This window comes from Calidris pugnax, unplaced genomic scaffold (genome assembly GCF_001431845.1).
Source record: "Calidris pugnax isolate Ruff unplaced genomic scaffold, ASM143184v1 scaffold27, whole genome shotgun sequence".
NCBI classification, from domain to species: Eukaryota; Metazoa; Chordata; class Aves; order Charadriiformes; family Scolopacidae; genus Calidris; species Calidris pugnax.
In genome coordinates, this window is record NW_015090893.1 from 8189721 (window position 1) to 8207565 (window position 17845).

Below are 17845 nucleotides of genomic sequence, written 5' to 3' on the forward strand. Positions count from 1 at the left end.
CGGGGATTTTTGAGGGGGGTCTTTGTGGGGTGTGGGCATAAGGCAGGGTGAGACACCCGTGTGAAGTCAAGTCGAGGTGCAGAAGGCAGCGTGTCTGGAAAGCTGGGGGGTAAAAGCCCAATAAAGGGTCCAACCCAGCAGGGGAAGGCAGGGATCCTCCCCGCTACCCTCATGACATTGACCGTCTCGCTGGTTTTAGGTCTGGAAAGCAAGGTCCAAGAATGGTGAAGCTGGGGAGTAATTTGAACGACAAGAACAGCAAACCACCATCCAACGAAGATGGTTTTCAGACAGTTCCTTTGATCACACCCTTGGAAGTAAATCACCTGCAGTTCCCGGCTCCGGAAAAGGTAAAACAAAATCGAATGGCGCTCCTGCATGATTCCACACACGTACATGCCCCTTGGTTTTCAGTGCCTTGGTGACTTACTGGTCTCTGATGATACAAACCGTGGCATAGTGTTATTTATAGTGATAAATAAAAAGGGGTTATCTGTCATAGTGTGTTTATCTGTTTTAACACGGCAAATAAACGCACAACTGTCCCCCAACTCGTTTCCTCCTTAACAAAGCCCCAAATATTCCTTCATAAATACAACTGGAAAAGGCTTAGTGTGTTTCTCTTGCAAGTGCTGGAGAAACTGAGGAGTGGTTTACAATGCGTCGTTGTTATTATCAGTAAGATTAATTGCCTGCAGTGAGAGTGATGTTGATAGCTCTTCCGAAATAAGCAGCTATTTTAATTATATCGGTTAAGGTTTGTTTCGTGGTCCATGGCTTTGCAGAGCTTATTTGGGCATTGAGGATGCTGATTTCTCTGAAGAGAGCAGCTGAGTTCCCCCGTGCTCTGGGTGGTCATGGAGCAATCCGGGGGTTCATTTCCCCCATTGGCTCCAGCCAGGGGACAGCTTTGTCCCCTGCCCACTCAACACTCTCACAACTGAATGCAGCACTAAAATGTCCAGAAATGTGCCTCAGCAATTGGCTGTGGTTTGGTGGTTGGGGTTTTTAGAAGCAGTATGTACGAGGAAATCTTTTGTCTGTATCAATGCAGTGATGATGCATACCACTATAACCCGGTGAGGACATGATGAGACCGTAAAAATCCATATGCCCCAACAGTCCTTACAAAAACAAAGCCTGTCTGCAATGTAGTTCCCAGATATCACAGAGATGGAGCCAACTCACCCGAAAGTACAGACAGAATGATTAGATCCCACAGGATAATGGAATAATAGTAAAATTAACACTGATGAATATTGAACATATATCCTGTTTTTACTGTAGTACAAAATGAATTTTCTCTAAATACATTAGGAGAACACGATGATGGATGTGATAAAACTGTCTAGATAGACAAACTATGTTTATTTTATGATAGAGCTGAGTCAACTGTCTTGACATCCTGGGAACAAGAGCCATACCAGACAAAGGAGCTAGTTTCATTCTCCACGTGCCTCGTGGCATTCAGGAGCAACTTCTCCGCATTCAGGAGAGTTAACTTCTGTGAATTGTTGTGAATGAGAGGCTAAACTAGCCCTTATCTATTAGTCCAGTAAATAAGATTAAGAAGATAATTCAGGCAAAGCAATATGATTTATCATAAACGTCTGAAAAGCTAAGAGGAAACTACAGATGTATATAAGTAGCTCATTTGATGCTAGTACAAATGGCTTATTGAGATCACCCAGTGTCACACGATGTGAAATTTAAATGACTCATGTGTCAGGTGAGACATGGATAACCTAACAAAAATCCTTTCAAGCTAATAAAGTGGTAATGAGTGTTCTCACGACCACTATGTTCCAATTGCCTGTTGGTGAACAAACACGGGAGTGTATTGGTCTGGTGTGATTCCTTGCTGATTTTTCTGTTTAAACATGCCTACATCAATAATTCACATGTTGTTAGGTTACATTACCTTCATTAGCATACATTACTGTCAATGCATCAACTGACATCCATATTTTTCTTTGCTGGAAGAGTGGGATGTATCTCCAGGAGTGCTCTGCGTGATTCAGAACTCATTAGAGTCAATGGCATTGATTTCTGCAGGCTGCAGTTCAGCTCCTGTGGGCAGTAGGCCTGGAGTTAACGGCGACTGGCGATCGCTTCACAAGAAGGAGAGGCTGTTGATGATAAAAGCAAAATAATTCACAATCTGTTTCCTTTGCTCTTTGTAGCGCAGATGCTGTTGGTGTGAGTTCACCCGGGGGCAGAGGGTCTGTTTAAAGACCTGCTAATAAGGAGTTGAGCCTCAGGTGAAACGCTGGGGCAAAGGTTAAGTAATTGGGGGAGATTTCAGCTTTGTACTTAGGAAAGCAAAGCTGCTACTGGATTCGGTCAGACTGTGAGCCTGAGGAAGAGGAGACATGGATTCCAAGTCTTTCAGAGTGTATTCTTGTTTGAACTTGCCTTGCAGTCAGGAGGCAGGATTAAAAAAAACCCCTAAAATCGATTTGACGTTTTTCCTATGTATTGCTAAAACCTCCCAGCAGTTGGTTTTTAGCTTGGGAAAGTGAGAGCATAAGCCAAGGCACTTTCTGTGCTTCTTGCATGCGGTGCTGCAGAAATGACCAGCGTCACACCAGGTTTTGTGTTTGGGGTCAGCGTGCAGCATCTCAGAAGGGCTTTGCTCGCTCGTCTCCCTCAACGCAAGCCCTTTGCTGCTCCCTTGTAGCCACAAGGAGGCAATGCCCTGCTCCCTGCCTGCCCCAGCCGCTGCCAGTCTCAGCGCCTTTGCCTCTGCATCAACGAGCTGGTGCTCCCTGGTCTTTTCCTGTAAGTGGAACCTAGAAAAGAAGAGGGGAAAAAATGACTCTGCTAAATACTCCCTTTTCTGAGTTTCTCTTCACCATTTAAGACGATGGGAGCTCTCAACCTGGATCAAACCTTGGGTCAGGGGCAATCCAGGCTGCATCTTGCTTCAGTCTGTCTAGTAAAGAAGTAGTAAAGGAGTAGTCCAGGCTTTGGCCAAGAGTATACTAGGTCTGTGCAGGGCAGCCCAGCTGTGGTTACTACCAGTGTGCAATAGTGCCTTCACCTGGTGTATGTATATTGCACGGCAAAGGTTTGCGAGCTCTCTTAATATATGGGCTTTTTCCAGGTGAGTCTTAGACACCTGCATGCAAGTTGAAGCAAACCAAACCTATTGTTTGTCAGTATACTCACCTTTGCAGATCCTTAAAAGCCTATGGAATCTACAGACTGAAAATTGCGTTTTAAGGGCTCTAAATACCTGATTTTTCTGCATTTGAAGGATATTTTTATAACCGGATCACACTTGAGGGCAACTCTCAGCATTAACCTCTGTAGGTGTTTCACCCCAGCTTCATCTCTTTCAAAGTGCTTTCTGTGTCTGGCTTCCCTTTCAGAGAAAGGGTACAGAGAAAGACTATGAGGCTTTTGCTCATGTGCTGTAATCCATGAAACCCATCTCTTTTCAGATAGTTCCTTGATTATGAGAAATCATTGTGAGGGGGGTGATAGGGCAAAACACTTTCTTAAAGGTATGCTTCAATTTATTGGCTGTCCTTCTGGGGCTGCTTTCCTAACAGCTTCCTAAGTCGGCTCCCTCTGACTTCCACCTCGATGCTGTTGGAAAAATCCAGACAGGAATTCAGGAGCCTTGAATTCGGCAACCTTTTTAAAAAATTATTAGCCACTGGACCGAGTATTTCTTTTTCCTCCAAACGAGGATGTCCCCTCCCAAGGTTCGTGCTATTCTTCTGCAGCATCAGCATTCTTGTTGGTCTGTCAGCAGTTGTGTGGCTGCAAGGCGAGAAATGTACCCGGGACAGTAATTTCTCCCTTAGGGTGCAAAGCCTGCTGTGTATTTATATTTATTGACTATCTTCAAGCATTTCCCTTGCCCCCTGTTCTCTTGCTGGGGCGGCATTTGCAGAAGGCAGAGACAGATGCTCTTAAATCATTTTTTGCGTGGCCTTTTTCCTGAAATCCATCTATGTAACAGGAATAATAGCCATCACTGGTGACAAGCCCCTGACCTGGCTTTTTATGTCTGTGAATTTAATTTCTTCTGCATTCAAAAAGCAGAAAAAGAAGCCTTTTTTCTTTTAGGACCAAAGGGGAAAAGGCTAGCTGTTCACTTGTTTTCCTAGGAATAGACAAAGTGCTTTGCCTGTAATTGTTACGCGTCTCTGCAATGATAATGCTAAAAGATATGCAGCTTTTCAGGGACCATACTGTTTCACTGAAATTTTAAATGAGACCAACAACCGGGGACCCCTTGGTCTCATAGGCTTGCTTCAGTATAATCCAGCAGGAAATGCCTCTGTTCTGGCAGTAAAAATCCTAATTTTACATAATACAAAAGTGCATGAAAGCTATTGTCAGGGCTGAAAAAAACATCCGGCATCTCTTTTGTGGGGAGAGCTGCAGAAGGCTTATCATGTGGTCCATTGTTCTTTATTTTGAATGCATCTGGAGCCTTGAGAAATAATTTCTCTGGTGACAAATTCATGCCATCCAACCCAAGAAAGAAAGAAAAAAAAATAAATAGATGTAACTGCTCTCTTCAAATGCTTTTTCCATGCCCTGCTCCTGCCTCTCGCCCTCCCTGGCCGCACCCCTCTCCGAGTGGCCGAGGCCACGTGTTTACACGGACTAATCAAGAGTTCCTGAAAATCCGCAGGGTCCCTTGTGTTCACAGCCTGTCCCTATTGGTTTAACAGAAAATAATGTTTTGTCCTGGCCAGCTGAGCCGGCATAATTAATAGTAGGCTGGATGAGTGCTTTTGTACCTAGGGGACCACTCGCGGCTCTGACCTGAAATACTGATGTCAGTCTGCCCTCTGAAGTGTGCGGTGGCTGAAGGCACATGCCGTCAGGGTGTCAGGGAGATGGTTTTCCTTTCTCGTGGTGGGGACCAGAGGCAGTTCAGCCTTCCCTGCCACCGGCTGGGGGGGCTCCTGATGGGGCTGCCGGCTGTGAGGCTGCTCACGCTGCTGGGGAGTTTGGTGGGATGGAGCAAATGGCAAAAGGAGAGATGGGGCAGGGCTAGTAATTGTGGCTGTTGAAGGGAGGAAAAGTAAAAGGGAGGAGGAGGAGGAGGAGGATGCAAAGGGAAAGAAAATCTGAATAAAAAAGAAGGGAATAAAAAGAGAGGATTGCACATAGTAAGGAACAGGCAGGCTGTCTTGCCTTTCCCCATCCGTTGCTTTCTCATTTAGGATACTCTGCCAAATCCCCACAAGTGCCAAAGTCTGCGCCTTCCTCTCCCGTGACATTTGTCCCCCATCTGCACTGTGCAAATCCATTTGTCCTCTAAACGTGTATTTGAATGTAAACACCTCCCCTGCTCATTAAGCCGTAGTTAAGTATTTGCAGCAACGCTCGCTCTGGCTGCGCGGCGTTTCTGGGGGAAACCTGGTAGATTTTGTTTGCGTTGCCTTGGACGTGAAAAGGTTGAAGTTGAGGTTCTTGGCAGCTCACGCTCCTTTTCTCTGGATACAGCTGCTGTGGGGCTGTCCTTCCCCGGGAGCACACCGAGCCCCTCGGTGCACGGCCGGTCACCGGTGCTGGAGCCCTGCTGCCGTCCCAGCCGGGGCTCGCAGCCCTCGCAGGCACCCGGGGAGCCTTCAACCACCTCACTGGCATACAGATAACTCCTTGCTGCTGCAGCTCTGGAGTATGGAAAGTCTCGGGATTTATGTAGCCTGGGCAGAAATTTCTCTCCTTAGCTGCACCGCTATCGATGTCTGAATTAGGTTGGTTCAAGTGAGCTCCTGTCTGGTGTTGTGAGCTCCATTGCCTCTTTGAAACCCAGTTATGCCCGCGCTGCGATTTCTAGAGCTGCCTTCTGCAGAAACAGGAGTGGACACAGGGAAGGTGCGTTAGGGTACGGGTGTTTGGCCAAGGTGTTGCAATCTGTTCTTTATTCTATCGGGAAAGCCCATGGCTGCAGGTAAAAGTTATTTCAGCAAGACTGTGACATGAACCCCGCATACCAGTTACTTACTGGTCTGGAGTGTAAGACTGGGCGAGATTCTTGTCTAGTGTAAATCAGTGTAGTTTAGATGAAATCCATGGAGCTCTGCTAATTTACCCTGGCCAATTTACCATTGCTACAGCTGAGTGATTGATTCTTTTGTCTGCTTTGCTATACCCTCTCCTGGCTGAACCCGCTGAAATCAATTTTGTCACCCCTTCACAGCCTCCTGTGGGTTCCTGATGGTTCTGGTCGCCTGGGGATTTGTAGGGAGACTTAGCTGAATAATTTCCAAGCTCCCTTTGTGCTTGTGAGCTATGCCTTTCCCTTCTCAGCAGCTTTCAGCTCCCAATGCAGCCTGTGCGTTTTGTACTGCCTTCATCGGTAATGCCAGGGCTGATTACATTTGCTGTCTTTGTCCTTTTGTGATGTTCCTTATGCCTGGAATATCCTCCTGGCACTGATTCAGGAGACCACTTTTTTCTACCACCCTCTGTGAAACTGATTTCCAGCACAACACCCATTAGATGAGCTGATACAGGAGAAAAAAAAAAAAAAAAAAGCAGTGTTTCTACTGACAGTGCCTTTCCCTTCTCAGCAGCTTTCAGCTCCCAATGCAGCCTGTGCGTTTTGTACTGCCTTCATCGGTAATGCCAGGGCTGATTACATTTGCTGTCTTTGTCCTTTTGTGATGTTCCTTATGCCTGGAATATCCTCCTGGCACTGATTCAGGAGACCACTTTTTTCTACCACCCTCTGTGAAACTGATTTCCAGCACAACACCCATTAGATGAGCTGATACAGGAAAAAAAAAAAAAAAAAAAAGCAGTGTTTCTACTGACAGTGGCTTTCTCCATTGCCTATGGATTTGCTCCCCAGGCATCTTTTTTTTTTTTTTTCGTACCTTCTTTTTACTGCTTGGTATTTCAGGCATTCCATGTATTCAAATAGTGACTAGGATGCCATGGGGACTACCATTACACACATCCCAAATGCCAATTTTAATATTAATCTCTGAGAACTCTGCCTGTGAAAAGTGTTCATCCTATTGATTTGGAAGCATAGCTGCATCTCGCATGGGATGGGACACAGTCATAATTATTTGGGAAAGTTTTTAAAGATTTAATTATGTAAAAATCTGGGAAATTGCAGCATGGTGATTGCCAGGTAATCTCAGATTATGTCCATCCAGTTGAACATGTCCTGTTTCTAGCAGTAGCTAGTGCAAGGGTCAAAAGGAGATCCAGGAGACGCTGCAGTAGGCATGGAGCTACTCATGTCTATGAATGTTTCATCCTAAGCCTGCAGAGAAAGAGATTGTTTTAAGCCCTGAAACATGATTTTTCCATCTCTTTTCGTATACTTTTTTTACCACTAAGTATTTTAACTTCAGCTACTGTTGGCAATGTGCACATCTCATTTGCTCTTTGAAGCTGGCTGTGTGTGAGGATTAGAGCGCACAGGTCACTGGAGAATTTTGCGTGTGAGCAGGTGGCGGATTTTAGCCATCTCTTGCCTTGTAGCACTTACGCATAGAAACCGACTCAGTCACAGCAGATTCAGTGCCAAGCCAGGGGGTCACCATTTTGCTGTCACCAGTAACCTGGACAGCACGCTACAGCTGGGACTTGGTCTAAGGTCTGTCTTGGCTACTGATGCTCAGTTGGATAATGAAGGCAGAGGAAACCACAGTGTCAGTGTCAGTGCCAGTGATGAGTTTATATTTCCTGTTCCCCCTCTGCAAAGAATGAAGGTGGGCATGTCTTTGGAAGCCAGGAGTCTCATTTTCATTTAAAAGTGAGCATGACTAATCCACATGGCAACTGTTGGGTGTGTTACAACCATTTTGTGGGACTACAAAGTCCAGCTTTGAACCTGGAGGAAACCTTTCTCCTTGGTAGGAGAAACACATTTTGTTTATCTTTTCTGTCAATCTGAAAGCCACTCTGTGTGAGAGACTCTTCATTATTAATAATCCCGGGCAGTAGTATTTTAAATTTTTATGGTTTGCACTTTGCAGCACCTGAACCACAATATATTAGATGCACTGTGGCAGTGAAGTGGGAATTACAGCAGGGCTGCATGTCCTTTTCCAAATGAATAATTTAAAGTTTTCACAATGCCAGTTATGTTAAATATTATTATTCATTTCTTCAGGGAAAACCATAGAGCTCAAACGCAAATATAAAGTGGCAATAAATGATGTTACATTTAGCCAGTCTGAGACAAGGCTCAGAATTCATATCAGTTCATTTTCTGAAACACTTACTTCATCCCATTGCAGGAAAGTCCTTTTTAAGGTTCCATGCTTAATGTGATATTTTCCCATTTGTCACATTTCACGTCTACTCTGCTCCTTCCTCCTGAAAACAAATGCTTTTAATATAGTCCACTTGGTTAGAAGCTTGCTTTCTTTTTCTTTCAGCATCCAAAATCTCTAGATTTCCCAGCACTCTTTTACTGTTTACTTTCTCAAGGTTGTTGATGATGGATTTCCTGCTGGTGTATGCAGACTCTCATCTGTTGTTTCTCACCTCAGCACACCTATAATTTTCCGAAGCATCACTACAGAGAAGAAGCCTGGTCCTGCATTCATTAAGGCTGAGGAAAGGTTTCCTATTGATTCCAGTGGTGTCACTAGCATTAAGCCTAGAATAATAAGTGCATTTAGGTTCAGGACTCAATAAATGTATTAGCAAACAGCGTCATTAGAAAAAATCTTGCTTGTGTGGAGCAGCATGATAGATGTGGCTTGGTGTCCTGCTGTGTTTGGGTTTTTATAACTTTTACAGGCCATTCTCTGTAGACTGCTACTGAGCTCTTGCAGAAAAGCATTCGAGGGCTTGGAATAAGAAATCAGAAGATGCAAGAAGGAGAATAGAGAGGAGAACCCTTTTAAGACATGGCAAGTGTTACTACATCTGCTAACCTGGGATGATTGAGGACAACAATTCTGCAGAGAGCTGCCATTTTCTATAGAGCATCTGACTTCCTACCCACCCCAGCCATATCTCTTGCTAGCCCCTAATCTCAAAAGCATTATATTTATGTGGAGGATGTGCTGAAGCTCTTATTAATCACACAGTTAATAAAAACCTGAGGAAACAAGGTGGACTGTAAGTAGCAGCAAGCCATGGTCTGTTTTCCTGGCTCAACCGCCAATGGCTGGTGTGACTCAGCACGTCACTAAGCTTCTTTTTTCCTACTCCTCCACCAGTAATGTGGGGATACTGGGGTCATGCTGGTATGTAAAGCGCTTTGAGCGGTCTTGCTGAAGGATGCCACCGGAGCCCTGAGCATCAGTATTATAGCCGGCTGTGGGAAGGTGACTGAAACCAGCTTAAGCTCTGATCTGGCTGAAGCTCTTAAATGCACACTTAACTTTGAATATCTGACTAATCCTGCTGTTGTTAATAGGACTACTTGCATGCTTAAGTGCTTCGCTGAATTGGAAGTTAATGAGTTCAAAGGCTAGATAAACTCAGTTTTGGAGGAAGCTGCTTGGACTGGCAGTGTGGATTCCCGTAATTAGACATGTCTTTTTGCTACTCTGTGGAAGCCCTTTTCTCTTTTCTTTTATTCCTACAATCAGTCTGCAAACTTCAGCTGGGAAGCAACTTTCAAAGAACAGTTTTATTTTGACAGTAAAATGGAGAAAGTCCCAGGTAATTTCTTTGTGTCTCCTTTATTGCATGTCATTAACAGCGCAGTGGCTCTGCAGTTTAAAGATGGATGGTCTCTGGGAAATAGTGTGAAAACTTGAGGAATAGCAGTAACATAATTTGCAGGGAGATGCCCTGAGTGAGTATTCTTCTAGCCTCCATCCACAGTGCTAACTTTAAAGTGCCATAGAAAGGCCGGGCTGAGCTGGCAGGGCGGACAATCACAACGCACAAAGGGAGGCCCACATGTAAGCTGGTGCTGAATCAGGGCCTCGATAATGAAACACAAAGGCTGACAAGCAGCCATAAAAGTTCAAAATGTATTTAGCCAGCAATCGCAAAGGCTCAGACTATCCAAAAAAGCTGATGGGACTGTACTTGCTTTTTAATATTCATCCGCAGTTGTGACGGTTGCTTCATGAGAGGAGGAATTATGATGATGATGATAATAATAGAAGAATTCTCCTCTGCCCCAGTAAGCTCATGGTTAGGGATGCCAACCTAAACCAGTCAGACCTTTCTCACCATGAGGAGGATGAGCTAAGACAAGCCCTAGGGAGCATTCAGGAGGAGGTGAGACCCAAAGAGGCAAGTGCAGAGACTGGGCAGAATGGTGCTGCAGTGGGGGCAGAGAGGGGGCTGATTGTCTTTTTTGGGGAATATTCAAGCGACTACTTGTCCATTTAAGCACCGGTTTGATTGTTTGCATTTATTGTCTGTCCTGATGAGACCAGAGCACAGCCAAGCAGTGTCACCAGCTCTGCAGGTTACCCCCTTACAGCAGTTCATCGCCACCGTAACAGCATTGCAGGGAAGGGAAGGAGGTGCTGGGCATTCCTTTCAGTTTGCTTTGAATTGCAACCGACACAGGACCTTGATGTTATACTCCCTTTCACTGGTTTCAATCAAGAATAACTCTACTGAAGTCAGCAAAGCTGCAAAACGGAGGAGAAGAGGGAACAGGGATGGTTCTGTTTGCTGTGGTTTGTAATAAACGCCAGTCGCTCTCCCAGGAAACCTGTCGTGGTGTGAGATGAATGTACCTTGTTTGCATTGAAACAGTGGGATTCTGGGCTCTGATGGAACCGCTCTGGGGCAGCCGGTGATAAATGAACGCTGATCATTGCACTGACTGTGGAGTCAGTGGGGTTTTTATTACTGTACATCCAACAGCAATTTGGTTAGAATTTCTGGAAGACTTTACTGCCAGGGATTTTTTTTTCTCAGTGACAAAATGGAAAGAAAAGGTGAAAAAGGAGTGATGGCAGGGAACAGGGGGAAGGCAAATCTTCCTTCCCACCCAAACCAAATCAGAAGCTGGAAAATGAAAACAGACCAACCAACCAAAATAGCAAAAGCCCAATAATGCTAAAAATATAGAAAAGTTTATTTATAAGATTAATTATTCCTTTTCTAAATTTGCACTTAGATTAATACTTTGTGGTTTAGAAAAGTTCTTTTGGGTTTTGCTCCCATTTAAACTTGCTTCACAGGCACTCACAACTGACACATGCATGGGAGGCTGTCAGCGTAGCAAATGCTCCGCTAAGAGCTGAGTGTGGGTGTGTGTGTATCCGTGTGGTACCATCTGACAGCGTTCGGTCCTGTCTCTGGATGCTGCTAAGGTAGCCCTGACTGGGGTGGTCTCACTCGTGCAGGAGGCTCAAGGGGTGTGATGAACACAACTCCATTTCCAGAAGCCTTTGCGTGGGCATCCTGATGGCAGCTTGTTGGATGGAGAGGGGGTGAACGTTGCTGCAAGAGTGGGATCCACTCTCGGGCTTATTTATTTAGGCTGTAGGGGACTGAACAAGAGGTAGTGCTTTTCTTCTAAATGTGCACCCCTTGCCCTCAGCAAAATTGCATATTTATCGTTATTGCCACAATACTGAATGCTACCCCCACACTACAGGTTTTTGGCTTTCTCTTTGCCCTTTGTCATTTTATTTCTGTGCTCTCCTTTAAAGAGGAGACCTTACTGACTGCCCTGTCTTTCTTCTGCTGAGTAATTCTACCAGGTGTCTGACAAAGATACTTCTGAAGAGCAGATATTTAGCTTTTGCAACGCCAAAAGGCATTTAGCAAAGGTAGTTCTTACCTCCTCTACTAAAGCTTTTTGATACTTCTGCAAATTTCTCTGCAAAACACTGACCAGCAGGATGACTATGGCCCTGCACACGCTGGCACGGTCAGCAAATTGTGTTTCAAGTAGCTTCTGATCTGGCTGGGGACTGAGCTTACTTATTTATTCACAGACGTGATGGACATTGCTACTGGACTTGAATCTGATGCCTTGTCAAGGGCTGTGTGGGCTTATTTTCAGTCTAATGCTGTTTCCCTGTAGACAGCATAATTCAAACCTTCTTGCGTATAGGATATTGGTTGAATGGAACAGCAGTTAAAAAATACTCATTAGAAAACTGGTATTAATTACAAAGAATGGAATAAATTTAAATTATATCTACAAGCAAGTAAAGCTTTTAATTTTTTTTTCCTATATTCTGGCTTCATTAAGACCTAATGTTAGGGTTTGTGGAAAAGCCCTCATGTATATTTAAAAATTTTGCCTGCAACTAAGATTTGTACCAAGCAGGAAGCACGAGTTTTGGAGAACTGGATATTGTGACTGGTAGGTTTGAAAACAGAATGAGTGCAATTTCTGAACTCTGGTGGGCAGGTGCGGATGGCTGACAATCTGTAATTTACTGTACTGGCTTTACAAAAGGCCAGCAAGAAGACTGGAAAGGTTGGGACCAGCTGCGTGGGGTCCTGAGTGCACTTGGCTCCTTATGAGTGAGAAAATGAGGTTACTGCTTGTTCGTAACAGAGCTAACCTGGGCTGGTTCATCTTGGCTGGAGGGAGACCTTTGCTTTATTATTTGGTCCATAGTGTGCTGGACTGGAGCACAGTGGGGTTTGATTCAATAGTAGGTTCAGAGTAGGGTTGGGGTTCATCCCAAACCTGCCAAATCAAGCTTGTCCTCATGTCTCTTTTCCCATCATCTGTGTGGTATCATTGGAAATCCTGAATTACAAAATGCTAATATAAATACATTTGGGTGGCTTTTTGTTCCTTCTTCTTCAGAAGTCTTAATGTTGCAAATGCTACTGTAATAAACATTGAGAGGGATATGCTGAAGGATGTAAATATTCATCAGTCTTTAATGATTTGCATTTGAATCCAGAAAATCCAAATTGGCTTATGACTCCTCACTGATTTTCGCTCACTCTGATTTTCACACGGCATTAAGTGCAGAAGGATTAAATACCTGGGGTTTTCTCTGGTCCAAACGAGACTTTGCTATCTTCATTTGGAAATAAGTTCTTCATTAGCTGGTAGCTCAACCTTGTGCATCACTTAATCTTTTTCAATCCTTCAAGACTTTTTGTTTCTGACAAAGGATCGCTCTCATCACTCTCACATGAACCAGCCATCACTCCTGGAGTATATAATTTCCCCCTTGGCAAGGCTGATGGCTGCATAGTCCTGCAATGCAGGAGGGCAGGTCAGAAAAAGGAAGTGTTGGTCCTGGCATCGAGAACTTCAATGTTCTTTCTGTCCTTTTGTGTTTAACGTGGCCAAACCTTGCAAACCATTGTATGCTTTGCGGACCTTGTTCCTGGGTTGGGAGTCCTGTGCAGAAGCACCACGCTAATTTGTGCTTAACCACAGCCCCCCCTCTCTAGGGATGAGCCTCAGCTCTTGGCCAGTGCTGAAGATGGGGCTTTTTTGTCTTCTCTTGCGTTTTCCAGCTAGACTAAGACAGTGTGGCTCTGCTGGAATGCTCTCACCATGCTGCTTAACTCATAGGCTCATGGATGGGTAGTCTTTTAAGATTCTCGTGTATAATGGGATGGATACGCTCACTCCTCTGAAGGGCTGTTAGTTTCAGAGCACAACCCTGATGCTCATCCCCTCTGGGAGCAGCTGGCATTAAGTGTTACCTTTTCTGTTTCTGCACTGGGTGCATTTTACCCAAAATATTTAGGGTCATTCTAGATTACAAATAAATTCAATGTAGATTGACAATGCAATTTTGGCGATTTGACTGTATCCTTTTAAAAACCACTTACAGTTTCTCCATTGGCATAAGACACCTCATTTTTATAAGATTAGTAGGACCTGGATTAGTCAGCAAATGATACTGAGATCTTCTGGGGGAAACCCAAGGTGATAGTACGAGATTAATATTGATAATCTGGAGCCTGAATAAATGAGACACCAAATGGCCTAAATTTAAATTGGCTTCAGTGGAACTTATTAGGATGAGGCTTTTAATAAGTGAGGCTCTTCTTTAGGATGGGCTGTTATTCTGCATGTTCTGCCTTTTGAATATGATATAAAAATTATATGCCTAGTACTAAGCAAAAATGAGTGTCAAACATTTTGCTGTCAGCTATTTTAAGACTCAATGAGATAAGCTCACTGTCTTAGGTCTGTGTATTTACCTGACTATTTATCTGTCTCTCGTAGTTCCTGAGGGTATGATGAGTTTGTGTTAATTTATGTTTCTACGGTACTTGTGTAGGTCCAGGGGATGGTTTATATAGAAAATGTTCAGTAACAACAACAAAAAAAGTATGCTGTGTGCAGAAACCTTAAAAGTGTTGATATTTTCCAGGTAATTGTGAAAACAAGAACAGAGTATCAGCCTGACCAGAAGAACAAAGGAAAGCTCAGAGTGCCCAAAATTGCTGAATTCACAGTCAGTTTCACTGATGGTGTAACAGAAAGACTAAAGGTAAGAAATGGTTATTCTGCTGCCTTCTGATGCAAATGCCATTCATTTGAAAATAACTGAATCAAAGTGACAGTAAAGGCATAACAGATTTAACACTCCACTCATCACTAGGGTCAAAGAGAGGTTTATCTGCATGAGTATAAAGCTTTTTTTTTTTTTTTAGGACAGGCATGAAAATACTTTCATAACTAGATCTAAAGTAGGAAATGTTTTCCTTTTCCCAGGAAAAGTTATGAAAATATTTACCAGCCCAAATTGAAAGTTAAGCAAGTTTGAATCTTTTTCTTCTCAAATATTTGTGTTTAAAAAGAATTTAAAAAAACAGTGAAAACTGATTGAAACAGATTTTTTTGCCTTTTAAAAATTCTTTTGTCTTGTAGTCAAACATCCTTTTCATATTTGCATATTTTATTATTATATAATTATATTATTATAGATTAAAAGCCATTTCAAACTGGATTAAAAAAGAGAGATATTAGACAAGTATCAAAGCATATCCTGCCCTGTAAGCAGTTTGGTTCAAAGGAATTGGAATTTTCTGATGAAAAATATTTTCTTGAGAAATTTTCAACAAGCTCTACTCAAACGTGGAAAGAAACTCATGAATTACTGAGCACCCTCAGTTCCTGTTGACTGCAGCATATTAGAATGGCTCAGTTCCTCCTAAAATTAGACTCCAAGCGTATAGCTGCTAACATTTTCTCCCTTTTCATTGAGAAGATACGGTGCTTTTCCTAAACCACAGAGCATGGGAGTGATAAAAATGTGAGATCTGACTTCACATTTACAAACTCAGGAGAAATATCAGTGATTTGAGTAAAAAACAGAGAAAGTAGGCAGTGCCTAGCTATAGTCCTGCTCCTTGAAAAGTGAGGATTGAGCTTGTAAATTTTTGTGAAAGGGTATCATCCTTGACAATTGACAGGAATTGACTCACGGAACTGAATAGTCTTTCATTTAGCCCAGTTTTCTTATTTTTGCAAGAAATGAAGTTTATTATAATTATTTTCTAGTAATTAGAAGAAAACTATCACTTTTAAAATTGGCATGTGATTCAGAAGAACACTGTTACCATTCATCCTTGATAAACTTCAAGATGAGGCTTATTCAACTTACTGAAAGGAGAAATGCTTCTCTCCTGAAGCACTGCAAAATGGCACCGTGTCTGGTTTTTTCCAGAAATTCACTAACATACATTTCACAAGGACAATTCTGTTGCTTTCATCCAGGATATTTAAAGCTGTAATTTATTCTTAAGAGGTCTGTGAATAAATGTTTATAGCTTCTTGGGGTTTTGTATCAGTGGACGTCACATGTTGTGATCTAAATTACTTACCAGGGGCTTACACGCAGTTGATTTTGACTGAATTCTTCACTGATCTTATTGTGTGCATAGTACTTATTTACCACCAACAGTGACTCTGCGTTAGTACCACCAGTAAAGTAAACAGTGAATTAGCCACAGTAAAATCCCCAGTCTTGGAAACCACAGCAGACATTTTCCAGTGTGAGCAACGTGCAAATCAGAACCAGACACAATGTGCCTGAGAAACACCAGTAAATGTAGAGTCTCCTGGAAGTGATGTGCTGGCTTGTGACCCGCAATAAATGGCATTGTTGGTATTGTTAAGTAATGGTGCTTCACTGACTATTTAAACCTTAATCCTGCATCTCCAAACAGTGTTAAGGTCAGTGTAAGACCAAGTTTTAATCCCATCAAAAGATCTGGCCTTGTTATTTAAAAAAGCAATCAAGAACATCTCATCCGTACACACTGTGTATGCTGGAGGTCCGTAAGTTAGATGTATAGCTCATCCACTGCCATGGATAAATCTCATTTCATCTGCTTCTTCTATAGAGTATCTTATTTTTCCCGTTCTTCAAATAACCAACTTGCTGTTGCATTCACACCCCTCTTTGCAATGCATTTTTTCCTCTGCCCTTCCTATTTTGGTGTGGTTCTCCCGTTGCTCTCGAGGCTGGGGCAGCAGCAGGGGCGGGGGGAGCTGGGGGCTCCCGCTGGGTGCCCAGCACTGGCAGGGGTCTCAGCTGCCTTCCCCTTTGCTGCGTGGTGGGGATGGCCGTGGAAGCTGTGCCTCTTCCTATGCAGCCTGGCAGCATGACAGTTTTCATTTTTAAGCTATTTCCTTTCCCTGAAGTCCATATGATTTCCATTCTCTGCTCTTCAACGTCAACGTATTAATCACTCAGCCTCTCGTCTAATACTGGATAAGACTATAAGCCTCTCCCTGACTGCTTTTCATAAGGCTTCCATGTATCGTATTAAGTTTGTAGTATTATTTCCTGACAAAAATGAGCTGAGATAATAGGTAATATTTCATTACCTTTTGTACCTTTTTTTTTTATTGCACCGCATTTTTATACCAGTGCATATTTTTAGTGCAGTTATTAAAAATACTGCCCTCTGGTTATAAGCAGGCCTTATTATCTGGTACTGATGAAATCATTTTACATTTGTTTTTTGTAAGAGGAAATAATAGTAAATACTTAACTTTTATTGTTTCAGTTTGGCTACACTTTTAAAAGCTTAAAAAAAAGATAATATAAATGAGATCATCATGTTTTCTTTTACTGGCTGGTTGCTGTGTATAACCGTCTAGTATGTGGTGTGTTGGAAATATCATCCACATCTTCTTGCAAACACACTGATTAAAATTAAAGTATTCATCTATACTTGAGCCAGGCTTTTGGTGGCTGTACACTGGCAAAAGGAAGTAAATCATCCCACCGATTTCTGCAGGAGAAATGATGGAGGGAAAGGCAAAAAGTCCACTCAAGTGTAGATGGTCCATTGGCTTAGTGCACTCCAACTATGTGGGATCTGTATGGGAAATGCATGTACAACTAGTGTGAGTGCACAGCAATGCCTGAACTCAAGGGTTTTGCTCCTAAGGCTCTACTAATCTGTGTATGAGGAGTAATATGTCTGAGTATGTGGCACCTGTACTCTGGGGAAAGAGACAGGATAGTAGGAGGGTGCAAAGAAATAGCCAAGACGTCCTCTCCTGTCTTCTATTACACTACTTGGCTATCCTGGAGAATACAAAATGAGATGTCTTGTATTTTATTTTTCACCCAACAAGTAGAATTATCATCAAGTCAAACAGAAATACGGCAAAATGAATCTCTATTTTTACTAGTTATTTGTGGAAAAATGCTGCTGGGACTCCATATTTATGACTGTGCTCTCCACCCGCTAATAATCTCTTAGGAGGGGTTTTTAACATTCCTGTTACAATTAATGCAGTGCTTTTCTTTCCTGTACTTCTGGTCACTTGGTATGGGAATGTTCTCAGGGAAAAAGGAAACTCTTCCCAAGTTCTTGATTTGTTTGTGTTTGCTTTTTTCTGAGTCATGTAGCTGCATTATACAGAAGAGCAGAATCTCTGGGGGAAATTTTGGGATCGTATGAACATGGCAGTCGAATCCACAGATGCCCTTTATTCCGCCTTTTGGGTATCTTTTATTGA

The 17845-nt window shown here is 42.9% G+C and overlaps 1 protein-coding gene across 1 annotated transcript in view; it reads left to right on the forward strand.

The window, feature by feature from the left end:
* Window positions 1-199: 199 nt before the first annotated feature.
* Window positions 200-17845, forward strand: part of LOC106891587 (neuron-specific protein family member 2) — a 36992-nt gene continuing 19346 nt past the window's right edge. The window contains exons 1-2 of the mRNA XM_014948238.1: window positions 200-350; window positions 14235-14354. Coding sequence (XP_014803724.1) covers window positions 222-350; window positions 14235-14354 — 249 coding nt within the window. The 5' untranslated portion in view covers window positions 200-221. The remainder of the gene's footprint in view (window positions 351-14234; window positions 14355-17845) is intronic.